The sequence below is a fragment of the Choloepus didactylus genome, chromosome 8, assembly GCF_015220235.1.
Source record: "Choloepus didactylus isolate mChoDid1 chromosome 8, mChoDid1.pri, whole genome shotgun sequence".
Taxonomy (NCBI): domain Eukaryota; kingdom Metazoa; phylum Chordata; class Mammalia; order Pilosa; family Megalonychidae; genus Choloepus; species Choloepus didactylus.
The window spans coordinates 83,614,473-83,637,386 of NC_051314.1; the positions used below are offsets into that span (position 1 = coordinate 83,614,473).

A 22,914-nucleotide genomic window follows, 5' to 3' on the forward strand; every position below is an offset into this window, starting at 1 on the left:
ATCAGTTCTATAACTCCCTTTTTATAGAAAATATTTTCACTTTCATTTAAGAGATAAATGAAAGAAGACACTAAGAAGTGAAATTTTCAAAGCCTATACTTAGGGAAATTTAGAGGGTAAAAAGAAATTCATTTTATGTAGGTAAGAGCATTTAGCACAGATTCAAATAACTGATTCCATCAATGTCTTGTGGTAACATTAAGATACCTAGAAAAATTCCCACATATTTGTTGATCAAACAGCATACTTCTAAAATCCATACAACATGGATTAAAGGAGATTAGAAAATATTTTAGCTGAATAATGAAAACAATACATCATAATTTACAGGATGCAGCTAAAGCAATGTGAGAAATTTATAGTTATAATTGCTTATATTAGAAGAAAAAAAGATGTAAAATCAATGCTCTAAGCTTCCACCTTAAGAAGCTAGACAAGAAGATTACATTAAACCGTAAGTAGATGAAAGGAAATAATGATAATAAGAGTGGAACTCAGTGAAGCAAAAAATGGAAACAATAGAGACAAAAAAGTCAAATGTTGGTTTTTTGAAAAGATTAATAAAATTGATAATTCCCTATTAAGACTGCTCAAGAAAAAATGAGAAAAGACACAAATTATCATTATTAGGAATGAAAAGGGGAATCACTGCAGATCCTACAGACATTTATTAGAATAATAAGGATCTATTATGAACAACTTTATGCCATTTCATTTTGGACAAAACGGATAAACATCAAAACACAACTTATCAAAATTGACACAAGAAGATATAGAAAGTCTTAATAATAACCCATACTGAATATAGAAACTGTAATCAAAAACCTTACCACAAAGAAAACTCCAGGCCCCGATAGCTCTACAAGTGAATTCCATGAAACATTTAAGGGAGAACTAATACTATTCTTACAAAAACTCTTTCAGAAAACAAAGGATAAGGTAACACTTCTCATCTTGTTTTAAAAGCTAACATAACACTGATACCAAATCTGACAAAAACATTACAAGAAAATTACAGATCAATATTCCTCATTAACAGAGATGCAAAAATTCTTAACAAATATAAGCAAATAGCCCCAGCAATATACACAAGATAGCACTTCATGACCAAGCAGGGCTTATCCCAGGGAAGCAAGATTAGTTTAACATTAGAAGTCAATGACACTCATTACATTAGCAGAATAAAGGAGAAAAAAACATATGCTCATCTCACAGATGCAGAAAAAGAACATTTGACAAAATTCAACACCTCCTCAAAATAAAAATTTTCAGAAAACCAGGATTAGAATGTAACACCTTCAATCTGATAAATGATATCTACGAAAAACCTACAGCCAAGATCACACTTGGTAAAACGAATCCTTTTCCCCTGAAATTGGAAACAAGGCAAGAATATCCACTTTCAACACTTCTATTTAATTTTGTATTTGAAGTCCTTGCTAAGGCAATAAAACAAGAAAAAGAAATAAAAAGCAAAAAGATCCACAGCATGTGTATGTAGAAAAATCTATGGAATTTACCAAAAAGAAAAATAAACCAATCTCAGCTAAAAGAACTAATATATTAATTTATCAAAGTTGCAGAATGCAAGTTCAATATAAAAAAGTCAACTGTATTTCTATATTTTAGAAACAAATACTTGGAAAATAAAATTTTAAGAATTATACCTTTTCTAATAGTATACAAAAAATATCAAATACCAAGGAATAAATCTAATGAAAAATGTGCAAGATTCCCACTACAAACTACACAATTTTGCTGAAACAAATCTTAAAAGACCTAAATAAATGAAGAAATATGCCACCCTCATACATTGGAAGAAATATAATAAAGATATCCTTTCTTCCCAAATTCATCTATAGATTCAATGCAATCGTTATCAAATTCTAAGCCTTTTTGGAGAAATTGATAAGATGATTCTAAAATTTATAAGGACGTGCAAAGGATCTAGAAGAGGAAAATAATCTTAAAAAAGATTATTTTTTTGTTTGGAGGACTTACACTATCTCATTTCAACGTTACAATAATCAAGACAAGTGTAGTATTGACATAGCATAGGGAAATAGGTCAAGGGAACAGAACAGCGTTCAGAAATTGCCCCATGTGTATCAAGTGATTTTCAACCAACACACCAAGCCAATTCAATGGGGAAAACAAAGTTTTTCAAACAAATGATGCAGAAAAAATGGATATCCATACAAGTTAACCCTAGTTTATTTCATGCACAAAAATTAATTTTAGATGAATCAGTGACCTGAGTGTAAAACCCAAAACTATTTAGCTTATAGAAGCAAAATATCTTTATGACCTTGGGATGGGCAAAGATTTCTTGGGCAAGATGCAAAATAATATCATAAAAGGGAAAACAACTGATATATTGGACTTCACCAAAATTAAAAATTTATATATCTAATAAAGGACTTGTATTTAGTTCATATAAAAATCCTAACAAATCAATAATAAAAAGACAATAACTCAGTTAAAAAAATGGACAAAGGTTTTCCCTTGCATGCACATCTAGCGCGTGTTCCTGTTTAGGCTAGCCTTGCTCAGGGGCTTACTCGAGGCTGGTTGCAGAGGCTCTCGGCCCTAGGAAGCTGCCCTCAGGGAAGCGAGGAGCTGCCCCTCTGGAGCACACAATCGGCGATAGGCTAGAGGCTTCTATGAGCACACTCATTGGCATTTGAGAACTCGGCAGTACTCTTGAAGACAGCACCCACATTCCCAGTGACGATTCCTGGTGATAGAGGAAGCAGAGCAGCCTTTTGTTTCAAAGAATTGTGGTTGGTTGTTTTGACCTGTGTTGTGGCTCCTTGAAGGATTCGGGCAAACAGGTTGCCTTTATTTCACGTGACTTGGAACTCTCCCAAGATAGTGGTAACTGCCTGAGAGGTATTTCTCAATAATATTTAAAGGCAAACGTATTAAACACTGCCACCTGGGACAAGGAACAACAGTTCAGGCAAACAGTAGACACCAAAAAGTCTGAGAAGAAAGGTCAGGGATTTTAAAACTTTGAAGAATACGGGCTTTTAAAAGGTCCCCACTTACTACTGTGAATCTAAAAGGCCAAATGCATGCCCAGAGAGGGGTACATGCTCAGAAAAGACCTAAGAAGGCCCTAAGGCCTCAACTTTGACTGACCTTCAGGCTCTGTGCAAGCAGCATGTGAAGGCTAAGGCAGGGTTGTAAACTGCACAGCTAAGTATTGAAAAAGTGCCCAAACACATACCCTGAGCCCAGTGGCAAAGAATGGGAGGTTCTTATTGTTGTTGTTGCCATTGTTTTTTAGTTCCAGGTTTTTTAAGGATACCATTGTCAGTAAGCTAACCAAACAGAGACTTCATTGGTCACACAAAACAAAGAATACAGAATTCACAATATTTGTTCAGAAAAGTCACTAAATAAACAACAGCTACCACAATAAGCAGCAACAGCAAACTGAGGACTGGGAAATCTGATTCCAGAGTTTACACATTTGCCATAGTCAGAAGGTCCAGATTTCAACAAAGAATTATAAGGTGGGCATACAAGAAAATACGGGGTATACACTGGAAAAAAAGAAAATAGACACTCTCCTTGAGAAACCCCAGTCATTAGAATTAGAACATAATATCTCTAACTTCAGAATTATAAATACGCTCAAAGAGCTAAAGGAAACCTCGGAAAGTGGGTTAAAGGAAATCAGAGAAATGCTAAATGAGAATATCAAAGAGTTAAAAGCTATGATGAAAACAAACAAAGTAGAAGTGGTGGAGATTAAAAACAAACAAACAAACAAACAAACAAAAAACCCAAATGAATGAACCTGAATTTAAATCCACTGAGATTATCCAATCTGAGAATGAAAAAAAGAATGAAGAAAATTGAAGAGCATAAGAAACTCTTGGGACACCATCATATAACATACCATCATGCCAACATACATATAATAGGAGTCCATGAAGGAGAAGAGAGAGGGGGCAGGGCCAAAAGAATATGTGAGGAAACAATGGTTGAAAATTTCCCAAATTTGATGAAAGACATGAATCTACACATCTGAGAAACGCAACGAACCCCAAGTAGGATAAACTCAAAGAGATCCATACAAAGACATATTATAATCAAACTGTCAAAAGTCAAATATAAATAGAGAATCCTGAAAGCAGCAAGAGAGAAGTGTCTTGTTATGTACAAGGAATCCTCAATAAGATTTAACAGCTGATTTCTCATTAGAAACTCTGAAGGCCAGAAGGCATATTCAAAATTTTGAAAGAAAATAACTGTCAACCAAGAATACTACATCCAGAAAGAAAAATTTAAGATATTTCCAGATCAACAAAAATTGAGAAAGCTTGTTGCTTGTAAGCTGCCCTCCAAGAAATGCTAAAGGGAGTCCTTCAGCCTGAAGTGAAAGGACACCAGAGAGTAACCTGAGACCAAAGAAATAAAATACACTGATAAAGTTAGCTACGTATGTAAATATAAAAGTCAGTATTAATATATTTCTGGTCAGTACTTCTTTTTCTCTATATGATTTAAAAGACAGCTACATACAATAATAATAAATCAATGTCAGTGGATGCACAATGTATAAAGATGTAATCTGTAACAATAATAGGAGGGGTAGGGAATGGATCCATATAGGAATAGTTTTTATACAACAAGAAGGCAGCAATGGAGGAATTGAGCAACAAAAATATAATCTAGTATAAATGACAACCTAACTCCTTTCTTACCAGTAATTACATTAGATGTAAGTTCGTTTAAACTCTAATTAAAAGGCAGAGGTTGGCAGAATGTATTAAAGAAATCACAAGTCAACTATTGCTCTGTACAAAAGACTCACTTTAGGACCAAAGACACAAATGCATTGAAAGTGTAAGAATGAAAAAAGATATTCCATGCAAACACTAACTAAAAGAGAACTGGACTGTCTATACTAATAGCAGACAAGATAGACCTTAAGGCAAAAATTGCTTTAAAAGATAAAGGAGGACATTATATATTGATAAAAGGGTCAATCCATCAAGAAGATATAACAGTTATAAACATATGTGTACATATCAGCAGAGTCCCAATGCATATGAAGCAAAAATGATATGTGAAGGGAAACAAAACAATTGTAGTTGGAGACTTCAATACCCCAACTTACTGTTGGGTAGAACAACTGGACAAAAGGTAAAGCAAGAAGGAGAAGCCTTAGATAACATAAACACCAACTACACCTATCATACAAAACACATTACCCAACAACAGTAGAATACACATTCTTGTCAAGTGCACATGGAACATTCTCTTGGATAGACCATGTTAGACCACAAAATGTGTCAATAAATTTTAAAAGATTTAACTCATACAAAGCATTTTCTCTGACCATAATGGAATGAAATTAGAAATCAATAGAAGGAAAATTGACAAATACGTAGTAGTTAAAAAACATACTTCATGAAAGAAGTTAGTAAATGCTTGCAGGTGAATGAAAATGGAAACAAAACATACCAAAATTAATGGGATGAAGCAAAAGCAGTGCTTAGAGGGAAATATATAGCTATGTCTACATTAAAGAAGAAGAAGGAGTTCAAATCAATAAACTAACCTCCCACCTAAATGAACTAGAAAAAGAAGAGCAAACTCAAAGCCAGCAGAAGGAAGGAAATAAAGTTTAGAGTAGAGATAATAAGTGAAGTAGGAAAACAGTAGAATCGATGAAATAAAAAATTGGCTATTTGAAAACATCAACAAAATTGACAAACTTTTAACTAGACTGACCAAGAACAAAAGAAAACTCAAATGACTAAAATCAGGAATAAAGTGGGAACATTACTACTGATGTTCACAGGATTATAAGAAGATACTATGAACAACTGCATGCCAACAAATTAGATAACCTAGATGAAATGGATAAATTCTTAGAAACAAACTGCCAAAACTGACTCAAGAAGAATTAGAAAATCTGAATAGGTCTATAAGAGAGATAGAATCAGTTATCAAAAATCTTTCAACAACAAAATGGTCCAGGACCAGATGGCTTTGCTGTTGAGTCTGTCAAACACTTAAAAAACATCAGTCTTTGTCAAACTCTGACAAAAAAAAATAGAGGAGGGAATGCTTCCTAACTTGTTCTATAAGGCCCACATTACCCTAATACCAGAGACAGCACAAGCAAGGAAAACTACAGACCAGTATTCCTAACAAGTATACATAAAAAAATCCTCAACAAAATGCTAGGAAATGGAATGCAGCAGCATAGTAAAAGGATTATAATATACCATGACTAAATAATTCCAAAACAAAGTATACACCCAGGAGAATTGAAAACAAAATGTTATACACAAATGTTTATAGTAGCATTTTTCACAATAGCCAAAAAAGTGGAAACAACCAAAATGTCCATTAGCTAATGAATGGATAAACAAAATATGGTATACCCATACAAAACGATAATATTCAGCCATAAATAGGAATGTTTTACTGATACATGCTACAACATGGACCTTGAAAACATGTTATGTGAAAGAAACTAGCTACAAAAGGCCACATGTTGTAGGATTCCATTTACATGAACTGTCCAGAATAGGTAATTCCATAGGCACTGAAAGCAGACTAGTGGTTGCCAGGGGCTGGGGAAAGGGATGATGCAGCGTGACAGCTTGATGGGGGTGTTCTTCTGGGTATATATCTAGGAGTGGAATTGCCGGGTCATATGATAATTCTAAACTTAATTTTCTGAGGAACTGCCAAACTGTTTTACAAAGTGGCTGCCCCATTCCCTCCTGCAATATTGGCTATTGTTTCAGGTGTCAGACCTCACCCCATTGAAGACCCAAGGGCCAGAGGAAAGGGAACATACCCTTTCTTTCCCTTTCCCTATCATTTCAGGTCATATTTTGGGGGGCAAATGGAGGTATATGATTTTTATTTTGTCTTGTTTTGTTGGGGGAGGGGAAAAGAGCAGAGTAAACAACCTTTTAAAGTCAGGAGACTGTCTTTTTGTGCTCTGCCCCTAAGGAACTTTGAGGCAACGATCAGTAACAGAGGAAGTGATTGAGAACTTTAATTACATTCTTAGACATTTAAAAGGAGTACAAGTTTGTTCCATTTCTCTTAACCCAAATGCAAGTTCATTAAGGAATTTAGCCACTCACATCCAGCTTCCTAAATTGTAGCTGTCCTTTCTTCTCAAAGAGAGTCTAATATGTACAAATTCTGCCCACATTTCTATAGATCTCCCTAAGGAAGCTCAGCTTGTTATTGATTCTAAATTGCCTTCAAATGGAAATACGTAACTGGAAACTTACCAACCATTCACCTTTCTTGCAACTAAAATTAGAGCATTTTACAAATGGACTAGCAATTGATTAACCTCATGTTTAAACCTTTATCAAGTTTTTGCAGTGTTCTGCTTTAAAATAATTGTACAGTAAGTTCTCTTTTTCAAACAAAGGATCTTTAGAATCTCAGCAGAAATCCTACCCTCTCCAAGTCAAGAAATTGAGTAGAAACCCCATTGTCTACTTCTCAGGGCTAAAAAGGTCAAAAAAGTATAGGGAAAGGAATGGAAAATTGGCTTTCTGAACACCAAGAATGGGCTAAGTAGTAAGCTTAATGCTTGATATAGGTTATTTTATTTAATCTTCACAATAGCCCTATAACACAAGTCTCTGTATCTCCTTTTTTATAGATAAGGAAATGGGTTCAGAGAGGTTAAAATAATTTACCAGAGTCAGATAACAAGTAAGTAAGGAATTTGGGCTCTGGAGTTAGTATAGAGTAATGGTTAATGGTTAAGGCTTTGGAGTTAACTTGAACTGAAATCCTAACTCTGCTCCTTACTGTACAACCTTGGAAAAGTTAGTTTATTTCTCTAAGTCTTGGTTTCCTCATTGACAAAACGCAGATAACAGTGCTATCTACATTGTGGGTGTGCGGTGCGGGGGGAGGGGGCAGGGAATGCTGTGAACATTAAATGAGATAATGCTTGCATGTGCTTATGTATTTACAAGCAAAGTCAAGATGATTTCTGAGTTATGTGTGATTTTGGATTGTCAGGGACACTTGCTCTCTTTATTAGTGAAAAACAAAGATTCTCACCTTACTTTCCCAGCACAGAGAAAAAATCCTCTTATCCTTTGCTTCAGCAAGAAGCAAAAGTCAAATTTTCCCAAACTATCAAAAAATCATCACCATTCAATCATAACTGAATAATTAATGAAGGTGTGAAATAATGTTTGATGAGACTCTAAGGAAGTGACATCTGGATGTCTTTTTTCTTACTTTGAGCCTGATGGAAAAAATAAAGGTGTGGGCAGATCCTAAGCATTAATATTGTGGGAGACCAGCTTGGGAACCATTAGTGGCTCCTAAACCTCCCCAGGAAGCATGAGTATATGTAACTGAAAGCATTCCAATGTCAGGTGAAAACAAGTTAAATCTTGGCTACAGACACATCCAAAAAGTTTGACAGTAAGAATCACTAAATCCTAGCCCAAAGAGGTATTAATTATTCATCTGGCTTGTGCTGCATATAAAATTATTAACATATCGTGTCCTTCCAAGGTAAGTGACTTTTCCCCACTTCCCAAAGGGTCTATATTTAAGCTTCCAGGAAGTTCTCTTTGGCATCAGAAAGAACTTGGTTAAAATTCCATCTCTACACGTCACTAAAACTCTGAGTCTCATCTGTTAATAGGATAAAACCACCTATCACATAGGATGGTTATAAAAATTAAATAAGCACTTAATACATGGTAGCTATTATTATTTGCCCATGGTAGAAAACTAGAGGTAGGAAAGTGTAAAGAAGAATAAAAATAACCAATAATGTTTCCTCCCAAAGGCAAGTACTGTTAACTTTAAGACAGTCACATTTTTTTGATCCATATAGTTTGTCTTTATGTAGTTGAGATCATACCACATAAACTATATGCATCTTGTTTTGTTTTGTTCTTTTGGCCTATTAAGAAAACTTGAGACATTTTTCCCACACCATTAACAACTAGGCAGTGCTTATTTATGGTTTCTAATATAAGAGTTTTTCTGTGATATGGAGACCTTGGAAATGATATAGTCAGGCCCACCACCCCAACTTCCTGACACTTTGGGATCTGATCTCCTGGCCTTGGAAATACTTAAGTCTGCCACCATCGTCGCTTGGGACCATGCAAAGAATTTCCTAAATGCCCACAGGCTGCTGAGTATGCAGGTTTCCCCCAAACCCAAAGGCAGAACCCTGGTAGAGGCCTCTGTAAGGCAGTGCAGAAAGCCTCACAATCCACAGTCATCTGCCTCTCAAATTTTTCTCCCACACAGTATAACAGAAGCTGCTAAAAAAAAACAAACACTCATCAGCCTTAAACTGAAGCTTAAGCTCCTTCCTTCTGGATACCTTCTCCAACATCTTCTCTTCAGAGAACAGGCAAGATGTATTATTTGGCTTACGTATTTTAAAAAACTGTCAGGATACCAAAATTCAATTTGGTTCTCAACACTCCATTTGCCCAGTCTGTCCTATTCCTATTTCTCCCTTGATATTGCTTCTCAGATCATAGAATACAATTATCTGTCTAGGTTGTGGAGCCTCAAAATTTACCCCTAGCCACAGAATTAATGGAAACCAAATGAAAATTAAAGAAAATAATCTGTAACATTTATTTTGGTTAACTACCTTGGATTTATTTTTTTTTTTGGGGGGGGGATGCCTTTGGAACCACTGTTCATTATTGTTGTTGTTGATCTTAAATAAACAGTTCTCCTCTAGAAGAGCAACAGCCCTGTGACTATATGGAGAAGACATTATAACTATGTTAGAAACAGAGTATGTCGGTTTCTGAAGGGTCAAAAGATTCTGGCTCTACCACTGAGGAGCTGTGTGATTTCAAGAAACACAATTTCTCTGGGCCTGCTTCCCTATCTAAAAAACAGGAATAAAAACCTTGAGTTTGTCAGCCATAAGGAATTTTCATTCCAATCAAATTAAATGATACACGTAGAAGTAATCTGTTAACATTTAAAAAGCTACACATTGTAAAGGGGAAAGTAATTTGTTTTTAAGGAAAAGGACAAGGATAGAAGAGACGATCTCAAACTGACTTTTGAATTTTATCTGTACAGTCAACAACTGCCCTTAAATGCTAAAATCAGATCATTGTGAATAATTTCATCCATGATTGTCCAGTTTTCCTCCACACATGCATCATGCTAATTAAAGGACTGTTTATCTTCATGCTGTGTTAGAGGAAACTGAAGCGTTGGAACAAAATAAACTGACATGCTATCTTGAGCTTAAATCAGCTAAGGGGCGACTGAGGAAAGTCAAGGAATTAAAGGTAGGGAGGATTAGGTTCACTGAGGTTATAAGAATCTAAAACTAAAAAAAGGTATAACCAGCTTAGAATTTAAAGAAATGTTAAGAGATGGCTTTTCCCAAAGAGGGAAACCACTATGCAGACTCTTAGACAAATGATTTTGTGAAGCTATTATATGCAACTCCTCCAGAGCCTGGCATTTGATTACATTTAAAATTCATCTTTTTCTTCCCTTTTCCTTCCTCCCCCGTACACCATGTGTTCTTGCCCCAGCCTCCCACTTTTCCCTTCTTTGACTTATTTCCATTTCAATCCATTTTGAAAGTCGAGGTCCAGTTCCACACTGGCTTTCTTACCCTCCCCTCCCCTCCTCTACCTGGTGCACATCCCCCACTCCCAACCGCATGTACATTGCTTTTTGGAAAAAAATCCATCTCATTCTTGAAGACAAGATTTAGAGAATTATTCAAAACTTCATTACTTTTTCGTGATAAAAGATAAAAGCTTTAAATTCCAAGCTGTTTCCCTAGGAGAGGAGAGGAATTGGGGGGAAGAGAAGCAAGGTTAGTTCCAAACCCGCTCAGACTTGGTCATTGGTGGTTGCATAACGCCGTTCTCATTCCGTCGGGCAGGATCCGCTGGGCAGAGGCATTCAGTCAAAGCGGCGGGGGGAGGAGACACGTAGGTAGAGAAAACCGCAAAGATGAAGAGATAGAAACAGGTGAAATAAAGGAGTTGATGGAGGAAGAAACAAAGAAGAAAGATGGGGTAAATGAAGGAATGAATATAGGAAAGGGGAAAACACGGAGAGTTAAAGAAGGGAGGACTGAAGAAAAGAAATAGAAACAAACCAAAGAGAGGAAACCTAAGTGGCGGGGGTGGTGGGGGTGGGGAAGTAGAAATAAGAGTCAGGGGCAGAGACCGGGAGAGACCAAGTGCAATGGGCAGAGCAGGGAAGGAAGAGACGCAGGGAGCGGGAGCCTGCCATGCCTAGCCTCAATCTATTTGTGTACTTCCTTACACTGTCATCGGTAGCTGCCTTATCTATTTTCACCTCTGGCAGGAGACGCCCGCCGATGTGGGAACCGGGGCCCCCGATGAGGGACACCACGCCGTTGCAGTCCACGGTGCTGTTGCGCTTCACGCTGCGCCGCAGGCTGGGGAAGATGCGCGAGGAGCGGCTGCCCTGGCTGTAGCCGCTGTAGCCGCTGTAGCTGCTGCGGCGCTCGCGGGCCCGGATGGGGATGAAGAGGGAGTCCCGGCGGCCCTCGCTCTCCTCCACCGTGCTGTGCTCGTCGTCGGCAAACTCGTTCTCGGAGCCCGGGTCTCGGAACCGCCCAGGGCCCCTGAAACTGAAGATGCTGCTTTTGCTGTTGTGGCGGGAGAGGAATGGGGAGCCGGGAATGCTGAGTAGTGACTGTAGGAGGCAGGAAGAGAGAGAAAGAGCGAGTCTGAGATGGCGAGTTCACACCTTCTAGGCTAAGTTCTTAGGCTCCCCAGACAGGTCCCATACTCGCATTCCTGTTACCAGAAGTGTTTCCAGAAAGTACTTCTGGATGTTGAATTTCTACCACTCTTTATCACCCCTTATTACGTCGTTTGCCCGATTAACCTATTATTAGTCTTTGACCAATTTATGATTCAAAAATTCTCCTCACCGTTCATTGATGCATTTGATAAAATGCTTTTACTGCAAGTTCTATGGAGCTGACCCATAAAGAAACACATCAGGGTGTCTATTTCTTATTACTATGGGCTCACATGGAGTATACTTTTCACTTACTCAACTTAGACTATACTTCACACCTGCCAAAAGAGAGAATTTAAATAGTGGCCCTATCACTTGCCATTCTCTCAATGAGTACATGCCCTGGAGGTGAAGGACTATTCACCTCCAGGTGAATGAAGTACAGTGGTCTTTAAGCTTTATTGCTCACATACACTCAAAAGGAATTTTGAAAAATTACGTGTCTCCCAGACCCCATATAAAAGTCAACATAAAAAATATTTTCCATCAAAAGTTTAAATAGTTGTAAATGTCATAATCCCCAGCATACCATTGCTGTTGACATTGAAAAATAAAACCCTTCTTTTCTATTTAGAAATTCTCCCTCATTTCTTTCAACTCCATTCCACATTCACTAGAGAATTTTATACTAATATATATTTTTATGCTTTAATGTATTTTATTGATCACCCTTGAATACTTCTCTGAGGCAAAAAATTATAAACAAACAGTACTTAAAATTAACAAAATTTTTCTGTGACCATGAGTCTCTTAAGAAATTTAAAAAATTCTCCTGGATTGAATTGAGTTTTTTTTACAGTTCTTTGTTATTTAAACTTTGTTACTGTCATCATTTTTCTAATTGTTGAGTTTAATCTTTGAACACCACAGACTGCAGGACCATAGAGCATATGTGGAGTGAGTTTTATTACAATTCTTAGTACAACTGATCAAAGCTACATAAATATACATTTTTATAGGTAATAATTAAGCTTAAAAAGAACATCTTTATTAAAATGCATCTCTTAATGAGATGGATGAGTTTTTTTTCAACTGGTGTTTAAATACATGTAGATATTACTTATTGTTAGACTGAAACAGGGCTCAACATCAATTCCCCGCACCCTTTTAATAACAGATTTTAAGTGCTGAGAAACTTTCTTTACATAAATACGTTGAAATGGAAGAATTTTGCTATAGCAATGTTACTCAATTCTTTGAACTCCTTCCCAATTATATAAAAAAATCACATAGTATGCTATCAGCAAAATTTATTTTTTTTAAAAGCAAAATTTATTTTAATGATCTATTGGCTAACAATTCATTTAGGTCCTCTCAATTTTGCTGAAAGCAAAAAACTGAAAAATACCCTAATTGCCAAAGGATTTGTTACCTAGTTGGTAGAGGCATTCCCTTTCTCCATTTCTGGGAAGGTTACCAAAAATGTTTTATGAAATCTATCAAAATGATTATTAATTATATGGGTTATTCTTTTACTTAAAGGCACCATGTTTAATCCAACAGAAAAATTTGCAATAGTAACTATATGGTTAACTTCTATACACCATTGTCAACATTCATTTTTTAATAAAATGATTTTATCTTATCACATGCTTGAAATATATTTTCATCAAAACTTTAAAGTTCCAGATTTAGCTCTTTTAATTTATGAAAATGTTCACCATATCACCTAATTGACAAAAGCATTCCTCACTGTGAAAACAATCGGCCAACTCAGATTTCATTAGAAAAAGTCTGGCCTCATTTTCCATTTTTCATAAATACATTAATATATATTCCACGAACAACCATCCTACTGTTGAACTTAAAACATCCCAACACCCACAACTGTAATTCCATGTTTCACTCTTAACAGAAATATGTTAAGCGATACCTCAGTAAATACAGGATTTAAGGTTCCTTGATTAAACTTTGTGGAAACTAATATTTTTAATCATCCGTTTGTTGAGTACTCTAAAGATTTTTATACGTTAGGGTAATGAACCACAGTAAGATTTGGGATGAGCAAGCGGGTATGCCTTCCTTCTGAAAAGTGGGAAAAGGTTAATTGCGAAAGGGAAGTGGGAAAGAAGAACTGGTAAGACTTAGACTACAGGGCTAATCTTAGGCATAAGAATATGCAAATTTGAGATCTGGAAAGTGGGTTCCTGAGAACTGTGCTTAAGTCTTCAAGTGCCCAAGGGGAAGCAACCCCGTGAGATGACCACTGCTCTAAGAGAAAAACTGGAAAAACAGCTCAACATAGACAAACCTCCTTGCTAACCCGAGACACGTAGTGTGCCCAACGACGACTATGAAGGAACTTTCAAAATAATTTTTAACCATATGAGACTTTGTCTTAGAATTCAGGCTTTAACCCTCTTGTAAAATGATTCCATTGTGAAAGGTCTTTGTAGGCTGGAACTATGCCAATATAATGCATATATTATAAGTAATTAAGTGCCAAATAACCCTTTTAAAAATAATACTTTTGATGATAAAGAACCCTGGAAAGGCTGTGGGGCTCCACTTTAAGATTTCCACCTATATCTTTTTGCTACCTACAACTCCATTTCTGGTTCTTGACTCAAAATGTTTCTCGTTCTTGTCTCTTCCTGTAATGTACAGAGGCCCCTGTCTCCCAATCAGTACATTTTCTTTGGGTATTTCTAGTTCTATCATACTCCCCTACTCTCCATTCTCTCTTCTGTTTCTTTCCCTTGTTCCAAGCAACTCACAAGTCTCTGAGATAATAAATGAATTTGATCATGGGGGGCCATATCAAGAATTTCACTAATCAAAGATCATTTTATATAAATGTCATTGTTAAGTGCATACCATATGCTATTTATAGGCCCCTAAAAGAGAAAATGCAGGTATGCAACATCTCTGACGCCTTTCCTGATCACCCTGACTTGGTTTGTTCTTCTATTCCTGCACCAGAGAGAAGGAGCTGCACTGGTTAGATTCCAAAGCAGATTGCTGACTGGGCCTTGTTTATGAGTGGATAGTGTGACTATGTGTTAAAAGGGCACAAATGTTCTTTACTTTCTTCTTTCTGTTATTGGACTGGTAAAGGGACAGGGCCTTCTCTAGCACACTCCTCACTATTCCTTTTCTCACATATTTATGTTTAGCACCCTCATTTAGTCCCTAAACCAGTTCTACTCCAAGTGTGATTAACAGACCAGTGCTAGTACATGACCTGTTTGTTACTGGTTTGCATCGTAAGTACAGAAACCGAGAGAAACATTTAGAAACCTTTACAGCGATCTGACATGCCACAACATTCAAGAATGCGATAATTCTTTTAGAAATTCAATGTTATTTTATTTTAGTATCAATTCATGAAGAATTGGGAAAAACAAAAAGTAGACCTCCATTAGTTTGGGAAGCATGGCTCTAAACAATGTGGCTGGCTAAAAGATGGTAAGATCCCAAGACTGGGTTTGGGGGAACAGGAGGTCTCTGTAAGTGTCTAGCTACCCGTTCAATTCAGTTTCATGTAGAACACTGAGGTTCAGGCATAGACCCAGCTGTTAATAAAGTGTGCTTTGGGAATATATCTCCGAAAGGGCTTTACTGGGAACAAATACGGCCAGGACAAGGCCTCACTCAGGCACTCCTGGGTTTCTTTGCTAACCCCCACAATCACCCTTAATATTATTATTCCATTTCCTAAGAATGGTGCTGCCCCCGCTCCCAACTTTGACCCTAATTTATTCCATTTTATCTTTTACTATTTCCTTTCATATACTCGACCATGCAGCCACCCCGCCTTCAGGTCTTTATTTTCTCCATCTCTAGTGCACTCTCCATTTTCAGCTGTGGAAATCCATGGTGCTTCCACTGCTGCTTCTTCTACAAACTTCTTTAATCCTTCTATAGCACTCAGTCCCTTTTTCAGAGTATTTACACTCTACTTTTTACCACACTTCTTTGTATACACATCTTATCTTTCCTTTTTTACCAACCATAAGCTCCTTGAGAGCACAGTGTCTGATACATCTTTTTTTTTTAAACAGTTTTATTCTCGCACCTACAATCCATCCTAAGTGTTCAATCAATGGCTCTTGGTATAATCACATAGTTATGCATTCACCACCACAATCTATATAAGAACATTTCCATTTCTTCCAAAAAGAAAATAGAATAAAAATCTCATACCCCTTCCTTATATTACCCTCTTCTATTAAGCCACAATTAAAGAAATTTGCAATAATGTGAAATAGTACCACTTTTCTCAATTTTTTTAAATGCTAATTTTTATTAAAATAAAATTAATTTCTGTTAAGCATATGAGATTATCATTATTATTTTAAAATGAATTAGTAAATAAAAAAATTTAAAATTCCTCAATTATAAGTCCCAATTGATAAATTAAAAGCACATAAAAAAAACAAAACAAAACAAAAAAAAACCAACAACTCTTTGTGGTCCTCCATAATTTTTAAGGATATAAAGGGGTCCTGAGACCAAAAAGTCTGAGGACTGCCTCAACTGAATGATTAAAATACTTCAAAAAACTGGACTCAGCCTAATACCTATATATGGTTGTAAGCTCTAAAAACACAGCAGTAATTTTATAGAGAAATGGATATGAAATTGGTTTGGTAGGATATACCTCAGATCAAAAAGTAAAGGAAAGTGACATACCTGAAATATGCTGTGAAAACTGAAGTCACATTCATTAAGCCAACAGAAGAGCTGGCTGTGTATGTGTATAAATGAGTGGGGAGGGGATTGGATACAGACTGTAGGGTTTAGGAGCTGTGGTAGACTGAATTATGTACGCCAATTTAGACATGTTCTTAATATTAATCTGCACTCCTGTGGGTGAAAACCCATTGTAAATAGGACCTCTTGAAGGTGTTATTGTAGTCAAGGTGTGCCCCAACTGCATGAGGGTGGGACTTAATCCAGATTGCCAGAGTCTTGTATAAGTAGAAGAAATTCAGACATAGACAGAGAAGGTCCAGGGAGAAGCCAGAAGTCAGTGGGAACCCAGAAGAGAAAGGAGAGGACATTACCATGTGACGTGAGACAGGGATACAAGCCAAGGAACCCCAAGGGATTGCCTACCAGCCAGCCAGAATGCTAATGACCTTGGGAGGAAACAAGCCTTCTTGCTGGTGCTTTGATTTTGGATTTCTCTAGCATCAAATCTGTGAGCCAATAAATTCCTATTGTTAAAGCCCACTCATTGTGCAGTGTTCATCACAGCAGTCGGTCAACTAAGACAGGAGCACAGGTGGACCCAGGTTCAAATCTTGGGTCTAACACCTACTAGTTATATAACCTTGCATAAATTAGTTAATCTCTCTGAGCCTCAGTTTCCTCAGTTGTTCTTCCAGATAAGTTCAGAGAAACTGCAGGAGAGTCTTGAGACAAAGAATATTATTGCATTGAGGCTTTTAAGCAAGTCTTGGTAGTCAGCCAGGGCCTCTAGGAATGTACATATTTTTTTTCAGATGGGGAAATTGGAGGAAGTGAACATTTTCATGCAAAGCAGGACATCTCGGAAGCCCAGTTTCATTTTTTGAGCTAGGGAGCAATCAGTGCAACTCTGTGCCAAAGCCTACAGATTAATCAGAGACTATTCAGTAGCAAAGTGTTAACAATACTGAGGTATTCATTAACTGGCTCAGTGATGGCTCTTGAGGGGTAGGAGTCCCATTTACAACAAAGCTATAATCATACTTATCCCCTAAAAGAGGCTGAATAGGAGAAAGGTGAAGGAAGGTGAGACGGAGATGGCTCCAGGCCATAGAGAAGTCTCAGAAGGGGTTAATTCAGATTTCTAAAACTCCTCCATTCATCTGTCCAACAAATATCTGAATGTGCACAGAAGAAGACCTTGACTTTAGGACTTTACCTAAGAGAGAAGACGATATAAACTTAACTAAATATATCAGATACAGTAAAAAGCAACAACTAAAGAGGTACATATAAAACATAATGGAAAGATGAAGTGATAATTTCCAATCGGGTATGCAATGGGGGAGTGAGGGAATGTTTCTTGAGAGAAAGATATGAAGAGTAAGTATGATATGAACATTCAGAGATGGAAAAATTAGGCATTTTTGAGAGAGTGTTTCTGGAGCAAACCACAGAGGGTAGTAAACAAAGACATGCATGAGAAACATCCAGTAATTCACTCTGATTTAAATACAGGGTGTGTGATGGGGCACAGTGACTGAAAAGATTGAAATGGTAGGCAGAGGAGGGGCAGTATGAATTCTATGCTAAAGAGTTGGGACCTACTTAGTAATCAGAGTGAATCTGATATGAGGAATTCCGTCTCCTATTCTTCTTAGTATTTTCTGAGAACCCTCTATCAACCCCTCATTCCCTTCCATTTCCTACATTATTGAAAAACCAGACATTGTCAAGTGTCATCTTCCTCAACTTCCTACCCCCTATCTACAAACTTATCCATAACTACCCTGACAATTTTTCTGAAGTTGTGGGGGACAAGGTGTCCTTCTACATCTGTTTTCTCATCTTCCAAAATTATTCTCTATTTCTATTCTACTCCATTTTCTACCCCAACTCCCTCTTCTTCTGGCTCTTTTCTCCACAGATTATAAAAATGCTTATTTTCATCCATATTCTTTAAAGAAACTTGAATGAGAAACCCACACTCATTGTCTCCACATCCCATTCAATATGGCATTGATCCTTGGCCTGGACTAAAAATATCTCTCCTTAGTCACCAATGACTTTAATATTGCCACATCCAACAGACATTTCCAATTGTAACATCACTAATCATCTCTGTTAAATTTCAATCCACTGATCACTCCCCTTCCTTCTCTGACTCTTCTACACTCTTAGCGTCACTAGAGAACACTCTTGGTGTTCTTAGCACCTCTGAGACTATTCATTTGTTTTTCTTCATGAGATCCATCTCCTCTGCCCATGAACACCACTGTTTATATCCTTGATCCACTGTTCTTTCACCTGACACTCTCTTTTTAAGTCATCTCATTAAGTCTCACGGTTTCAATCATTACCTCTCAGCTCTTAGCCTCTTCCCTGAGCTATCATTTCATTATCCATGTGTCTAAAACACCTCTCCACTTGGTTATCCAACATATAATTCAAACTTAGAATGTCCAAACTGGAACATACTTTCCTACTAAACTTGGATCATCTTTTGTTCTTGGTCTCACTGCTTCCTCACCAATATACTTATATACACATATATTACTTGACTAATTCCTGTTTATCCTTAAGCCATTTCAGGTTACCTTAGCCAGAAAATCTTTGCTGAACCTCCAGGCTTAGATAGATCTGTTCTTTCCAAAACACCCCTGGCATATCTCTATTATGGAATAATACTGTTGATGTTATGTTCAAAATACTTTAAAAAAAATGCATCTGGCTACTCCACTACACTGTGAGCTCCATAGGGGAAGGGCAGTGTTTTAAGTCTCTTTTAATCTCCAGGACCTAGCACAATTCTTGACATATGACAGATATTCCACAAATGCTTGCTAAATGAATAGTGAGAGCTATGTTTTAGGAAGTGATCTGCCAGTAGTGTATATGTAAGAGAGAAAAGAGAGACAGACCAGAGGAAACAAAACTGAGAGGACAAGCACAGCAGAATAAAATATTACAAAAGCCTGAGCTAGGATAGGATTAATAGGAATAAAAGAAAGCGATAGACACAAGAGAGTTTGCTGTGATAAAATGAACACGATTGGCAAAGACTGAACTGAGAGATGCAAGGAAGAGGCACAATGAATCACCTCTGGGAAACAAGAAAAGACATTGGATACACTGCCATAAACAGGAACTGTAATCTATGATCTATTCTACACCTGAGTCTACTCTCCACCATTTCTTTAAAATGGGGAATTAAAATTGGATTTTGGTGACAATTTCTGAAATCCAAAATACCTATTATGAGATATTTATAGTAAAAGAATGCTAAATAACCATTCATAAGTCCTCTCTCCTTTCTTTCTCTGATTCTCCATTTAATAAAAAGTTGGGTAAGACTGGAGGTTTTCAATCTACCATAGGCTAATTTACCAGCATGACACTGTATACATAGAATAATTAATTATTAGAACTTGCCATGCTCAAATAACGTGATCTAAAGAGTTTCATGACTCCCATTTTTTTCAACCTACAGTTAAATTCTGATTTTTAGATGCTAAGAGGAGAAAAGTGTTTTCTGGTGTTTTAAAACATGGGTCTTGCTGGTGTGACATAGACTTTACTGCTGAAGTAAGTCCACCAAAGTTGATCACAGTCCTAGGGCTGACTTTTAGAGCAGAAAAGGGAGGGCAGGATCATAGGAGAAGATGTTTCAAATATGCTGGTGGTACTACCTCCCAGAGGAGAACAATAAGAGCCTGGAGAGGTAGGAGTGAGGATGCTGGGACTGGAAAATGTAAGGGCAAAGGGGAATTTGAGAATCAAGTGGAAAACCTGAAATTCTTAAGCTTAGAACATTCTTAAGCTTAAAATGCAAAGATTTTACCTGATTCATGATGGAAAATTTCCTCCCTATTCTGTTGTCTGGCAGCCGAAAGGCCTTCCTTCTCATACCATCTTCTGACTCAGATTTAAACACTTTCTCAGGATCCCCTTTCTCTTCTCCTTCAGAGAGTTCCTTTTGCTTCCTTTTTTTTCTCCTGTTTCGTCTTTCCTTGGCACTCTTTGAACTGAGTTTAGAAATTTCAGATGAGCTATGAGGAGAGCCTCCCCCTTCTTCACCTTCTTCCTCTATGGCATCTTCTGAGACAGTTCCTGCTGAAGTAGCCATGGCAGCAGCCTAGGAAAGGAGCCATATTAGCAGACCAGATCAGAAGCAATTAAAATGAGCCACCCAGTAGCCAAATAATTAATGCAGAGCATTTCCTTTTCCGTAGACAGGTGGGGCAATGGGGGGGGGGGGGAGAAGGAAAACCAGCCTCTTAGACAAGTTGGTGGCCAGGACCCTCATTTTTCAGTTGAATTTGTATCCTGGCACACAGCACTAAATGATAAGAGCAGAACCCAAGTCAGGAGAACTTTGGGTTTTATTCTCTTGAGTTTCAGGCAAGAACTTGGCTGCCTTTTTGGTACCAAAGGATCTCTCTAGGCAATTCTGAAAATGAATGCTAAGAAACTATTATACATTATGGGTTTAACACTGTAAATATACATGTAGATTTGGGTATTAGAAAGTAAATTGTTACGGTGGTGGGATCACAAGTTTGTTTTTCTAATTTTTTTATACTTTGTCTCTATCCTCTTTTCAATTAGAAATAATACTAATTGAGCACAGAGAATCTCTGAAGAGGATCCTAATGTTTTCCTCATCAAAAAGGTTAGGCTTATATGAAGCACTATATAAATTGATCTGGCCACTTTTTTCTTCCCAGCCATCAGAGTAGTTAGTTTATTAAGGAATTCAATAAAAGATCATATTTCCAAACAATTTGGCCATCAAAGACAAATGGAAAAATTGGATGAACCATCTGCAGCTGTTACTTGGGTTATCTTAATCAGACCAATGGCCTCTATTTGACAGTGCACTTAGGAAAGTTCAATTAGATTGGAAACAGATGGAGCCTTAGTCACAGCTCTCTGGCAGGAAAGCCAGTTTCAAAGAACTGATCACCAACCTGTGCCTCTTCCTGTTGCTTCTTCAGTTGCTCCAACATTGCTTTGAACTCAGCCTCTTTTTGCTCTGCCTCCTCCAGTGTTGCCTGATTCTGTTCTTCATAAGCCATGGCCACCACAGCCAAGATCAGGTTCACCAGATAGAAAGAACCCACAAAAATGACTAATACAAAGAAGATCATGTATGTTTTCCCAGCTGCTCGTAAGGTCTGTAAAGACAAGAACCATTTTCTAAGTCACTTGCATCAAATGAACCAGGCTAAAAACAACTCATGTCCCCAGGTACTATTAGCATTTTGAGCAGGACAGTCCTTCATCATGTGGTACTCTCTCATACTGCAGGACATTTAGCATCCCTAATGGCCGAACGGCCTCCCTCCCCTAAATGTCAGTGATACCGCCAATTCATGGTGGCAAAAAATATCCCCTCCCACTTCTAAATGCTCACCATATACTTATCTCATAGAAAAATGTTTGATTTTTTTTAGGAAAAAAATGCTCTGGCCTAAGAATTATGTTTGATTTCTTCAGCTGGTTCTAAAACAAATATAAAGAAAATAATATAAGACTTCAGCTCATTTATCTACTGGTCTTCAATTAAAGACAAATTCCATCTTTGAGATTAGGTCCAAGTCACAGGAAGTCCCCATCTTGAGTGACAGCCTTCCTTATCTTTGGGCAATGTGACAGCTTTAAAAAAGAAGGATATTATGTAGTGGGGAGAAAAATAAGGACAGAGAATCCTAAGTTTATTCCTTTCACTAAGAGGGAGTAAATAGAACAACTGAGTTTTGGGTTATTTATATGCAACCCACTATTACTGAGATTTTATCTTTATTCTTTTCAACCACAATATTTCATTAGAAAGATTCAATTTCTCAAATCTAAGGAAATCCTAGGTTGCCCAACAGAAGAGTAAGAGAATTAATTAGGGGATGTAACCTAAAAGCTTCCCTTAAAGATATTCCTGCCTGTCTGAGGGGGACATTCTCCTTCTCAAACTAACTGGCATCATCAAATGCCAGAGTCAAATAGAAAATCATGGATTATCAAAGAAATTCTAAGCAGGAAGAACCTTAGCAATCACTTAGACCAATTTTTCCATTATAACCAGCCAAATTTAATAACTTGCCCAGAGTCACCAATGTAGCCCAACAGAATGGTACTGACCTTATTTTTATCTGTCACACCTGCTTGAGAAAATCTACAGGTGTTATGAATCTTAAAAATGTTGACTCCAAGGTCTTAGTGGATAGAAATCACATCTTTAGAATGTGTAGCCTAGTGCTTTCCACAAAGTAGCTGCTTAATTACTATTTCTTAAACAGCTGCCCTAAGCCCCCAGATATACTGCAGAAGGTCTGGTGAAACGATAGGAAGCAGGTAGAGACAGCAGATTCCCAGGCCAGGCAAGAGGCTATCAAGGCTGTGAGCTTTTACAGCTATACATGACCTGAGCATTCAAGAAAGAGACAAGAATTCAATTAATTTTGTATG

General features: G+C 37.2%; 1 protein-coding gene across 5 annotated transcripts in view; it reads right to left on the reverse strand.

The window, feature by feature from the left end:
• Positions 1-22,914, reverse strand: part of SCN8A (sodium voltage-gated channel alpha subunit 8) — a 207,284-nt gene that overhangs the window by 69,487 nt on the left and 114,883 nt on the right. For all 5 annotated transcript variants that reach the window (XM_037845330.1, XM_037845326.1, XM_037845327.1 and 2 more), the window contains 3 exons: positions 21,420-21,626; positions 20,291-20,584; positions 11,341-11,703 (listed from right to left, as the gene is read on the reverse strand). In XM_037845330.1, coding sequence (XP_037701258.1) covers positions 11,341-11,703; positions 20,291-20,584; positions 21,420-21,626 — 864 coding nt within the window. The remainder of the gene's footprint in view (positions 1-11,340; positions 11,704-20,290; positions 20,585-21,419; positions 21,627-22,914) is intronic.